At 35.5% G+C, this 13,205-nt stretch overlaps 1 protein-coding gene across 2 annotated transcripts; it reads left to right on the top strand.

Moving 5' to 3' along the window:
- Window positions 1-242: 242 nt before the first annotated feature.
- LOC132908336 (electron transfer flavoprotein-ubiquinone oxidoreductase, mitochondrial) lies at window positions 243-4,239 on the top strand. Of its 2 annotated transcripts, none has more exons than XM_060962279.1 (8): window positions 243-581; window positions 1,489-1,596; window positions 1,716-2,064; window positions 2,138-2,444; window positions 2,522-2,763; window positions 2,839-3,233; window positions 3,316-3,537; window positions 3,929-4,239. In XM_060962279.1, exons 1-8 carry the CDS (start codon window positions 548-550, stop codon window positions 4,090-4,092), a joined length of 1,821 nt encoding a protein of 606 aa, XP_060818262.1. In that variant the 5' UTR covers window positions 243-547; the 3' UTR covers window positions 4,093-4,239. The 2 variants fall into 2 exon arrangements, with proteins under 2 accessions (XP_060818262.1, XP_060818261.1); XM_060962278.1 differs by having other exon boundaries at window positions 243-593.
- Window positions 4,240-13,205: the final 8,966 nt, after the last annotated feature.

Below are 13,205 nucleotides of genomic sequence, written 5' to 3'. Positions count from 1 at the left end.
CCATAAGATGTTATCATAGATATAGGAATATTATACATATATGTAGTGTATCCATATACTACACATATGTACTGTGCGTTACTACAAAGATGACTAATGTAAGGAATACTAGACCGATTGGTTATTTTGGATAGACTAAATTATAAACAATTATGAAGGTAAGAACACGTATTAGTCGGAAGTGTTAGATATTACAAATAGGACAACACGTGACGGTGAGCGATACACAGCAGTACCTCTCTTGCCTGTGCCGTCTTACTAGTTATTTTTCCAGCAACGCACAGTACGTAGGCCTGTCCTGCTCTATATGTACTGTACACTGTATACATCTACCTCGCCTGTGGTGATGGTGATAACCTATTTTGTATATACACATATCTTTAATACACATGACTTTAATCTCGAGTTTTAAATTTTGATGGCTGATTTTGACATATATTTGTAACAGCAGTTGACCATTGATACTGTAATATACATATGTATATATAACTGAGTAGTAGCATACATTATTATCGAAATCACAGTACATTCATTGTGATATGCAGTTATGTCTCGAGTAATACTTATTGCATCAAATAAGCGTAAGTTTATTGGTAATATTTACTTGATATATAATACAATTTACTATCTTATTTTTATTATCTTTAAAAATTTTGGATTTTGACAAGTGACTGTTAGATTACTCGCACAAATCTTCATTTTATTAACCGCAATTTATTGTAAATTATTATATATTATACATTATTTATTATATATTACGATATATAATAATTATTATATATTAATTTTAAATTTTTTATTGTTATTATTATAGCATTTCTTATATCACTAACAGAGCATATTGTGAGTTTTAATTTATATTAAATAAAGAATAAAGATAACGAACAAATATTCTTAATTAATGTCCGTTATCAGATAAACGTTTTTACATTATTAGATATTGCAAAACATATAAAAACTTATTTTATTTTGTAATTACGATTTATAAATAAAAAATATACATATGCACACACATTACTTTTGTGATATATATAGCTATATATAATTTTATTTCATACACCAATTACACATATATCATATTTTAATATATGCATATAATATATTAATAATATACATAGAGATACAAGTGAAAACGTATTATGTTACACAATTACTGTGTTGAGAAATCTCTTTAGATTTTCACCGTTAGGTTAGGTTTGATTGTTTGTTGATACTGTTGATTTTTACTGATCTATACAAGACTATACTTGTTAAATTACATGTAGCAAGGAAAGTAGTGCGCAAGTGCCTTACATTTTTATTGATCTTTATAAATATTTAACATGTACCTATATATAATAATAATAAAGATATATAAAATATAAAAGTGATTATCATTTGCGAACTTCCTATAATAAAATTAAGATATTATAAAATATTAAGATATTAATTGTAAAAAAGCTGTAGCAAATATTACTAATATCTTATTTTTATCATATTTCTTGACAGAACAGAGATTTCAATGGATGTTTCAAAGAGCTTATTCACAAGAAAAGTTTCGAAGAATTACAACTCACTACACTATTATACCTAGAGAATCAGATCCAAGATGGAAAGGTATAATTTATAGATGAAATTCAATATGAAAAAACAATACTTTTCATTACTAATATACATTATTATATTATTAATATATATTATTGAATGATAATTCAAGTATCAAATATCATTTGCAGGTGTAAATATGGAAAGATATGTAGATGAAACAGATATTTTAATTGTGGGAGGTGGACCAGCTGGATTATCTGCTGCAATTCAAGCACGTAAATTAGCAGGAAAGCATGGAAGAGAATTGAAAGTTACACTTGTTGAAAAGGCTTCTACTATTGGTGGTCATATTCTCAGCGGAGCTTGTATAGATCCAATAGCATTAAATGAATTGTTTCCAAATTGGAAGGAATTAAGAGCACCTCTAAATACCCCTGTTACAGAAGATAAATTTGCATTTCTCACTGAGAAAGGCAGATTACCAATACCTATCTTAAAAGGAATGCCAATGTACAATCATGGAAACTATATTGTTAGGTAATAAATTATAATATGATAAAGTTAGTTATGTTAGTATCTTAAGCATTCTTCACCTAATTTCTTGTTTTAGATTAGGTCATGTTGTAGCCTGGCTTGGTGAGCAAGCCGAAGCTGCAGGTGTAGAATTATATCCTGGATATGCAGCTGCAGAAGTACTTTATCATGAAGATGGATCCGTTAAAGGAATAGCTACAAATGATGTTGGTATTGATAAAGATGGTTCACCAAAGGATATTTTTGAACGTGGAATGGAATTGCATGCAAAATGTACAATTTTTGCAGAGGGTTGTCATGGTCATCTTACAAAACAGATTTCAAAGAAATTAAATCTTAGGAAAGATTGCGAACCACAGACCTACGGTATAGGATTAAAAGAAGTAATTATCATTAAACATAAATTTTAATGCATTTTAATATAATTTCAAAACTATAAGATAGATATTAATGTTATTAGATTTGGGAAATTGATCCAAAAAAACATACGCCTGGCACTGTTGAACACACTGTTGGTTGGCCATTGAAAAAAGATACTTATGGTGGTTCGTTCTTATATCATCTTAATGAAGATACACCTCTGGTTACTATTGGTTTCGTTGTTGGTTTGGATTATTCTAATCCTTATTTACATCCATTTAAGGAATTTCAAAGATTTAAGCAACACCCAAGCATTAGACCAGTACTTGAAGGTGGGAAGAGGTAAGATACCGGTACGAATAAATTAATATTTATATTTATAGGAAGATTCATTTTATATTTTACATTTTGTATTAGAATTGCGTATGGTGCAAGAGCCTTAGTAGAAGGAGGTTTTCAATCTATTCCTAAACTTCAATTCCCTGGTGGTTGTCTTATTGGTTGCACAGCAGGATTTCTTAATGTACCTAAAATTAAAGGAACACATAATGCTATGAAGAGTGGAATGCTAGCAGCAGAAAGTGCAATTGAAGCTATAATTAATGCAGAAAATAATCCTTCGCCAACAAAAGGTTTAGAACCGAAATCTTATACTGATAAAATACAAAACAGTTGGATTTATAAAGAACTGAAAGCTATAAGGAATATAAGACCCAGTTTTCATACTCGATTTGGTATTTATGGGGGTCTGCTATATTCTGCATTTTCAATGTTGATTGGAGGAAGAGAGCCATGGACTTTGTCTCATGGAGGTAAAATAATTTATAACAAAATTAAATAAGAAGGTAGTAAATATCGACAAAAGATAGAAGTTATTATTAATATTTTTTCTAGGTCCGGATTATAAAAGCTTGAAATCAGCATCGGAATGTACGCCGATAGAATATCCACAGCCGGATAATGAAATATCGTTTGATTTACTATCTTCAGTGGCACTTACTGGTACAAATCATGAAGCCGATCAGCCAGCACATCTTACTTTGCTTGATGATACTGTACCAGTAAAAAGAAATTTAACGACATTTGCCGGGCCAGAAGGTCGATTTTGTCCTGCTGGTAAGTATATATTTATAAACACATTTAATATCATTATTATATTATATATATTATATATTTATTTTTTAAAATAATGAAATAGGTACTTCTATTGAGATAATTCTTTAACACATTTTTTACTATAAGGAAACTATGCTTGATAAATTTTGTGATTATAAATTTATTAACTTATATTGACTATTGAACATTAAACTTTGATATATTGTAGATATTCTATCAGTGGAGTAAATCACTAATATCTTATTAGTAATAAATGGTTTATAAAGTAAATATATGCAGTAGTATATAATATATTGTATACTATACAATTTATACAACAAATATTTGCAAAACAAAATATACGAAGAAAGATAATAAAAGAGCTTTAATTATTATTATTTATACGTTTTAGGTGTTTATGAATTTGTACCACTGGAATCTGGAGAAGGAGAGAGGTTGCAAATTAATGCTCAGAACTGCATTCACTGTAAAACCTGCGATATTAAGGACCCGAGTCAGAACATTAACTGGGTTGCACCAGAAGGTGGGGGTGGCCCAGCTTATAATGGGATGTAGAAAAATCGTATTTTTATATATAAATAATGATTTGTTAAAATACGTTGTGACGTAACACAGACAGATAATATTTTTGTACATATATTTAAGTGTGTTTATAACTTACCGTAAACGTACAATAATGAAATAGAAGATTTACAAAAACCATTTTTTATTTATTTATAACAGTAATGTAAAATATATGTGAAAAACAAAAAGATACTAAAATATATAGACAATCTGAATATACAAGTTTTGTAAAGAAAAGAATAAGTAGTATGCGGATTTGGAAAGTTGGCATTTGGGAGGGAACTCAGAAAATATACATAGAAGCCAAAAATCCAAAGCATTATTGTTATAAACTCACTTGGAAATCAGAAGTCTAAAATCTAATCCATGAAAATGCATTTTAAAGTAAAAAATTGTAAATCTAATTCGAGCATAAAAATTTTAAATCTAACACATCAAAACCCACTTAGCAGTTGAAAATTCTCAACCTAAACCATGAAATCCCATTTGAGAGTCGAAAACTACAAATCAAGTTTTTCAACTGTACTTAGAGGATGAAAGGGTGAAAAATCCAAACCTAATTGCTCCAAACACGGAAACTCCAAAATATACTCCGAAAACGCATGTGGGAACTTAAAGATACGGATATAATAGACGTACGTGGATATTACAAAATCCTAATGTAATCGTTACAGACGCATATCCATGGGTTATGTTTCTATTTTTCGGTTTGTAGAATCACTTTTCCACATCACATTCAAACTATTTCGTTATCAGATGCGAAAATTTTAATTTTCACCCTTGTAAAGGCACGCAGAGTCTGAGGAATCTAAACGCAACCCAATTGCAACGTAAACGCAATTACTCCAGACGTGTTTTGACGTGTTCGATGTGAAACTAGAGCTCTCAGATGAACTATGGTGAATTTGGTATGTATTGTTGGATGTGTAGACACGACGAATACTGTAGACACGACGCGACTGTAACCTCGCTAGAAGCTCGTAAGCGCTGAGAGATCTCAACGTAACCTAATTGTAACATAAACATAACTATATATAATTTTGACGAGTTTGGCATGGATTTGTGGGATTCTAGATGTGGTGCATTTGGTATGTCTGTTGGCTGTCAAGGCGCGAAGAATACAGCAATAATTTCGATAGAAATCGGGAGTACTGGAAAATCCAAATGTAACCCAACCACACCTAATCATTACCACTTTAGGCGCATTTTCACAAATTTAGTGTGCATTTTTGCGTTTTTATTTCAATAGGTTAGGAGGTAGCTTTATTCTTGAGCGTGAAGACGCGAGAAATGCAGCCGCAAATTCAGTGGAATCTTGTGGGCTCCTGAAAACCCAAAAGTAACTTAGCTATAAGTTAAATACGACAGCAGCAGACCTGTATTTTGTCTGGTATTTATCTTTGGACTTCTACATAAATTGTACTGAGTTGAGTATGTATCCTTGGGTGTGTAACCGTGAAGTATGCAGTTGTAATTTCGGTAGAAGCTAGTTGGTGCTGGAAACTCCGAAGACAATTTAACAGTAATCTAAGCGTGACTACATCAGGTTGCATCTTGAGTCGTTTCTTGTAAATTTTTGGGGTTTTATATGAATTGTGGTAAGTTAAATATATGTAATGTCGTAAATCTCGGTGTAATTCAGGTGATCGATTCTGAAGTTTGGAAATCGAGTTTATTGTGAAAATACTTAAATGAAATACAGGAGTAAACAATAATTAATACCAATCTATAACAGTAAACAATAAATAACAAGTTCTGTAATGTCTACCTGAAAATCGAGAATCGATTTTCAACGTCTTGAGCTACCGATCTTTCTTCGCCAATCTTCAATGTTTTAAATAATTATTCTGTGATCTTGCCTATCTCTGATGTTGCTCTCTGCCCGTCCGTTTGGGAAATGGGTGTCTCACAAAATGGTTGTCCGTAAAACAAAAGAATGTCGCTTTGTCCGTGAAACAAAGAAAGTAGTGCTGTCCGTAAACAGAAAGAGTCCCTATCACACTCTAGGGAGTTTACATATATATTTTTGGGTGCTTCACAGATGCGAAAAATCCAGCTATAAGTGCGGTAACAGCTTGTGGGAGTTTGCATATCCAAACGTAATCCATTTGTAATCTAACCGTGAACATTTCAGCCCCATTTTGACGTGTTTGGTGTGTAGGTTTGAGATATTCCTTTTTGTTTGGGATGTTTTGATAAATGATGCCAGTTTTACTCTATTTTAAATACCAAACGCAGCGTACGTTAGGCTCGTCACGTTAATACACGCAAGACACTGCAAAATGCGATCATTAGAAAAATTTCATTGAAATACGAGATAGAACGTATGTTCGCACTAGTCGCAGATATCTTGACAAAATGGACGCTATTTTTATTCTGTTTTCAGTGGAAAAAGCATGACACGTCAGCCTCTTCGCGTAAGTAACGGAAAATTCAACTCTGTAAAACTCAATCTTTTGGAATATTTCATTGAAATATGCGGTATAAGATATTTTCACACTGGTTTTTGTCTATTTTAAATATCAAAGGCAGTGTACGTTAGCCTGTTCACGTAAGTACTCGCAGGACTTCGTAAAACTCAATCGTTTGGAACACTTTATTGAAATATGCGGTTAACATATCTTCGCACTGGTTTGAAATCTTCTCACAAATGAACGCTATTGTCTCATCTCTCGCTTGACACGAGCAGTAACTTGAGACAGGATAAGAATACGTCGTAACTCGCGAATAATGAGAACCACAACTTCGGACATAATGGAATTAGATAAAGAAATTTAGGGGAATAAAAGTACAACACGTTCGAATACTTTTAATACCTCAACAAATCAGCAATAAACAAACAAATATACAAATGTACAAATACATACACTCATGCTACAAGATAAAATAAAAATCTAAGCTATGAATATTAAAATTATGACAAGGGACATCAGGAAAATCCTCAAAAGGATACATTTGATAAAACATGCTCATACACCATGACCGTACGATGAGTGAAACTCCTCCTTGCCCGGAAAAGTGATGGCGTACGTGGGCACTTAAAGTTTCTGTAGGGATCTTTGAAGGTAATCGAACTATGTCACAATGGTCAGTAATAAGAAATTCAACGGAGGACAGACATGGCGGGAGCTCCGTAGTACCCTCGTCGGATAACGTTAGATGTACGAGCAGGGGACTATCGGAGCGTGGTATTGATGGAAGATTCAGAGCGTTGACCCAGGTGGAAAGGAACTCCTTGAGCATACACGGTCTTCGCTTTTGCTCATGGTACTTTGTCTCCCCCCCCCCGGGTTCCGAGCGTCCTCGAGCCATTCTTGTTCAATCTTTTTCTATTGTTTCTGGGTTTCTTACACTAAAATAATACACAGGGTAATGGATGACAACTAAATCTTAACGAGCAATAAATATTAAAACTTCAATAAAATCTACATATTCGCACGATTGGATTAGAAACAAAGAACGTCAATTTTTCAACGTTCACGATCAGAGAAACTTGTAACGCGTGGATATCGAAAAGTTCAAAGATTCATTTGTTACGGGTTTCCTACGTACTCGCGTAAATACAGACCAGTTAGAAATACGATTAATCGACCCAAACATCACCGTACAAAGAAGTCCTTATAGATTTAGCGAGAAAGAGCGCAGAATAGTACGTGAGAGAATAAGCGAATTAATTAGAACAAGAATCAGAAGGCCTAGTAATTCACCGTTCGCGAACCCTACGTTACTCGCGAAGAAGAAAGATGGCTCAGATAGATTATGTGTAGATTTTCGAGAATTAAATAAAATTACGGTCGTGGATCGGTATCCTCTACCTCTTATTGCGGATCAAATCGCGAGATTGCAAAAGGCGAGGTATTTTATTAGTCTTGACATGGCTAGCGGGTTTCACCAAATCTCTGTTCATCCTAATTTACGGAGTATACAGCATTTGTTACCCCTGACGGATAATACGAGTATATAACGATGTCGTTTGGATTGAAAAAAAATGCACCGTCCGTTTTGCAGAGGGCCATTCTCAAGGCCTTAGGCGACCTCGCTTATTCATACGTTGTTGTTTATTTGGTTGATGTTCTAATTATTGCCGACTCGATAGATCAAGTTCTAGAAAGATTGTACAATCTATTAAATATCCTCGTAAGCGCCGGATTTTCTTTTAATTTTTCTAAATGCTCTTAAAGACATTTCCTAAAGACATCGGTACTCTATCTTGGATATATAATTCAAAGACGAAGAAGTTCGCCCCAACCTGGATAAAATACAAGCCTTGAGATTTTTACCTGCATCAACGACCGTCATACAGCTTAGGCAATTCATAGGTTTAGCTTCTTACCTCCGAAAATTCGTTCCTAAATTTTCACAAGTAACGAAACCTCTGTATGCACTTACTTCCGGTAACAAAAACATAACTTAGACAGATAAACATGAAAAGATAAGGCAAAAGGTAATTTCCGTCCTGACTGATGCGCCGGTGTTAATGATATTTGACCCTAATTATCTCATAGAATTACATACTGACGCTAGTTCGGATGGATATGGGGCTATTTTAATGCATAAGGTTGACTGTAAAAACAGAGTAATAGAATAATAGTCAGAAAACTAGTCCCGCGGAATCCAGGTATCATTCGTATGAACTAGAGACATTGGCAGTAGTAAACGCTGTTAAACATTTCCGTCACTATTTACATGGACGAGAATTTCTTGTTGTACTGGTTGTAATTTCTTGAGGGCATCTAGTAATAAAGTGAATTTAAATGACAGGATTTACAGATGGTGGGTTTACTTACAAACTTTTACTTTTGACATGATGTATCGAGAAGGTAAACGAATGGCTCACGTAGATTCATAGACATTGACCATAGTATAATTAGCGAGTCAAAGAAAAGAAATTAATCTGGCCGAAATTTCAGAAGATTGGCTATTAGCGGAACAACGTCGCGACCCTCAAATTTCAGAAATCGTTAATAAATTACAAGACGACGAGCTCGCGGAAGATATCGCAAATACATATGAATTACGATCCGATACCCTTTATTGTAAAATACAAAGAACAGGTAGAACTCTCTGCTTGCCCATTGTCCCCACAGGTTTTTCGTGGTTGTCCGTTATTAATCATGTGCACCAATTAGTTGTGCACTTAAGTTGGGATAAAACGCCGAGAAGCTGTGCGAGTATTACTGGTTCAAGGGAATACCGAAATACGTTCGTAAATTCGTAGAGATCAGTTTGCTTTCGACTGCTGAGGAGTACAGACGTGTGCCTAGTGCCCAGTGAAGTTCACAACAAGTGACGACTCTCCGTCGAAATCGGACGTGCAAAACAGTGCACCCGCAAGTGCGATAAGTGGGAAAAGCAAGGCAATGCAACGAGTGCCACCGCTCAGGATATCGAACAACGGCGAAACATACGCCATAAACAAAGCTGTAGATGCTCATGAATGCACGAATGCAAACGAAATGGAAATGGACATCACACAAACGAACGACGAAAGAAACACCACCAACAACGATCTATCACACCAGAATGAAAGCTGGAAGGTTGTAACTCCCAGCAAAAAAAGAAAAATAACAACAAACACAAATGTTATGAGGGCTGTAGAAACAGAAAGACAACAATGGCTCCAAGAAATTCCTCTACAAAACTCCTTCAGCGCACTACCACAAGAGAAGGAACCAGACCCAACTGAAAAACCAACAACACACAACCCAAAACCACCACCAATCTACATCGACGCGCAGATAATAGACTCCCTCTTCGAACTGCTAAACATCACGGCAGGCAAAGAAAATTACAGCATTAAACAATTAAAACTGGACCAGGTAAAAGTGCTAACCAACACCTCAGAAATCTATAGAAAAGTGGTAAAGGTGCTAAAAGAAAAAAACGCCGGGTACCATACCTACCAACTCAAAACTGACAAAAGCTATAAAGCAGTAATCAGAGGACTACACCCAAACAATATAACACAAACAATATATGTGAGGAACTAGCCAAAATCGCACACCAGGTAAAGGTAATCAATAACATAAAAAAAAATTTGATACTAAACAACCACTACCGCTATTCCTAGTTGAACTCGAACCTAATAACAATAACAAGGAAATTTTCGAAATCAAACAAATCCTAAATACAATAATTACAGTCGAACCACCCAGACACAAAAAAGACATACCACAATGCATGCGGTGTCAACAATATGGATACACAAAAAATTACTGCATCAGAAATCCGGTGTGTGTTAAATGCGCAGAAAAGCATCTAACAATGAACTGCCCATACACGGGAAAAATAAACGACGTAAAGTGCTACAATTGCAGCGGAAACTACCCAGCTAGCTACAAAGGCTGTTCAGCCAGAAAAATACTTCAACGCAAACTATTTCCGCCGCTTCGAAGCAGGACATACAACAATCATCACACACAACAAGACAGCGCAGAAACTGAGACACCAACAAACGTACAGCACGCAACGAATATCAACCATAATAATATTAACACCACTGGTAGTCGAAGCTACGCGCAAGTAACCAAAAAAATAACACCCGTAGACAAGCAAAACCAGAACAATAACACCAATGACGCTACAGAAATCAAAGAACTACTAAAGCAATCCATTAAAAACACCGAAATGATAACAAAAATGATAAGCGAACAAAACGCAGTACTCAAACAGCGAACGCAACAAATCACAGCTATGTTACAACTGCTAACAAACATCCTAAGCAAAAAATAAAAATGGACATACTTAAAATAGTAGCCTGGAACTCTAACGGCCTACAACAAAGGGCCCTAGAAACCAAAACATTCCTGTATCACAACAACATAGACATACTACTCGTATCAGAAACGCACTTCACAACAAAAAGCTACATAAAAATACCGTACTACACCATATACGATACCAAGCACCCCTCAGGAAAAGCACACGGAGGGACCGCAGTAATAATAAGAAACGACATTAAACACCACCTACACAGCCAAGTTAGTGAAGAACATTGGTCTGTAAGATGTTGTTTCATGTGGGTCTTTGCCTGGTTTGGGTAACATTATGATCTGTGCCTGTTTCCATAATGTAGGATAATATTGTACTCTTAGTATTGCATTGAATATTATAGTGATTAGTCGTATCGCTTTTGGAGGGAGGTTTTTCAATATTTTGCCATTGATTAGATCGATTCCTGGTGCTTTGTTGTTTTTTGTTTTTTCGATTATGTTTCTAATTTCTTGTGCTGTTGTTTTGGGTATGGTGTATTGCTTGTCGTTTGCAGTGCTAGTGGCTATCGCGTCGTCGTCCGTATGGCTATTGTGGTTGCTGTTATTGATGTTGTGTGGTGTAAATGTGTTGCATAGGTGGATGGAAAATTCTTCGGCTTGCTCTTCGTTGCTTCTTGCCCATGTGTTGTCTGCTTTTCTGATTGCTGGGGCTGGTTTTATCGCCTTCTTTATTTTTTTTGTGGCTTTCCATAGTGAGTAGTTGTAGTTCTCGTGTGCAGATAGTGACTCTATGAACTTTGTGAATTCGTTGTTGTTGTGCTCTTTTATTTCGTTTTTTATTTCCTTTGCGAGTTTGTTTAGATGTTTTTTGTTTTCTTTTGTTCTATGTTTTTGCCATTTTGCTTTCGCTTTTCTTTTATCTCTAATTTTTTCGAGGATGTCTGATGGGATTTGTTTTGTTTGTCTAGTGGTAGTTGCTGGTTTTGTGGTTGCCCGTGCAGGAATTCCTGGAAAGACCTGCAGGAAAGACCTGGGAATACCAACGGTCAAGGAAGAGATTACCAGATTCGCGACAAGATACAGAGTAAGAATAGAAACACACCCGAACCAGCTGGCAGCTGAAACGTGCAACACAGCAAACATCGCAAGAAGACTAAAAAGGAAACACTCAATAGACCTCATAAAAGATATAACTCAGAATAAACGAAGCTGGCATCCCGCTGGGGGTAGCTACCCACATGCTATATTGTTATTTTTATTTTTTTTTTTCTTAATCACTAAGATATAATACCTTACCAAATGTCCTTCTGGACAAATTGTGAGAAAAAAAAAACAAAAATAAAAAAGGAAAAAGAAATTCGTAGAGAACTGTCATGCTTGTCAGGTTTCTAAGTCGAGTTCAGGTAAAATACAAGCCGAGTTTTACATCCTGTACCTTTTTTTTTTTTTTTTTTGCATGAGGAGAGGAAAATGCTGTTACGCATGGCCCAGTGACCCGTGTCACTGGGTTATGTGGGACTCGGGCGGATGTTGTTGCCATACCCACTCCTTCTCCTTCATTCTCTGCTTTGAGGGCAGACAACCCCAGTAATACCTGTTGGCAGTCATCAGGGTGTTGTCCTTTCATGCTTCGTTGTATCTTCTTCTTCGGGCAGTTACTGCTCTCGTGTCATCTTCTCAGCCAGTTCAAATACTGGGCTGATCTCCTTCTGAAAAACACCAACACCAACACTGAGTTCCCAAGCGGTCACCCATCTTAGTACTATCCGTGCCCAGCATTGCTTAACTTTCGTGATCGGACGGGAACGAGTGCTTTTTTTTTTTTTTTTATAACGTTTATTGTCCAAGAAGATGAGTATTACATGTGTATGTTATTCACAATAAACAATGAATTTCGGTTGTTGGGTGGATTAGGCAAAAGTACCGATACGCGTCGGTACGACGTAGCCATGGTCTAATATGTGTCGTGGGTTTTAGGTTTTTGCGTTTATTTTTTTGTTTTTTTGGGTTTAAGTCGCATTGGTGCGTGATTTTTGTGTATTCTTGTGTGTGTTGTATTTTGTCCTGAAACTTGGCCGCAAAACAGGACTCCTCGGTGTATTACTTTTATGCGTTGTGGGATTTTGGGGGGGGGATGAGTGGGAAGGGGAGGGGGGTGTTAAATTATATTATTTACAATTGTTTATAGTATTTACATATTTACAGTATTTACATCTAGGTTATACGGTGGTAGAATGGTTTTTTTTTTTTTTTTTGTCAAATTGGTAGTTTTCACTTATATTTTCTTATGGGTTTGGAATCCACCAATATTTTTTTGTGTTTCTTCTGTGTTTGTCTTTAGTGTCTTTTTGGGGGAGGGCCATGTTGTACCTCCACCTGGTGTCTGCAGTC

This window comes from Bombus pascuorum, chromosome 6 (genome assembly GCF_905332965.1).
Source record: "Bombus pascuorum chromosome 6, iyBomPasc1.1, whole genome shotgun sequence".
Classification (NCBI taxonomy): Eukaryota; Metazoa; Arthropoda; class Insecta; order Hymenoptera; family Apidae; genus Bombus; species Bombus pascuorum.
Note: the sequence above shows the minus strand (reverse complement) of the source record. Positions and strands in the feature narration are given on the sequence as shown.

Bases quoted from the DNA above. Each gene is read 5' to 3' on its own strand.
- LOC132908336 (XM_060962278.1), top strand. From the start codon at position 548: ATGTCTCGAGTAATACTTATTGCATCAAATAAGCGTAAGTTTATTG. The intron at 2,445-2,521 runs GTAATTATCATT...TAATGTTATTAG, and splicing joins ACGGTATAGGATTAAAAGAA to ATTTGGGAAATTGATCCAAA. The intron at 2,764-2,838 runs GTAAGATACCGG...ATTTTGTATTAG, and splicing joins GTACTTGAAGGTGGGAAGAG to AATTGCGTATGGTGCAAGAG.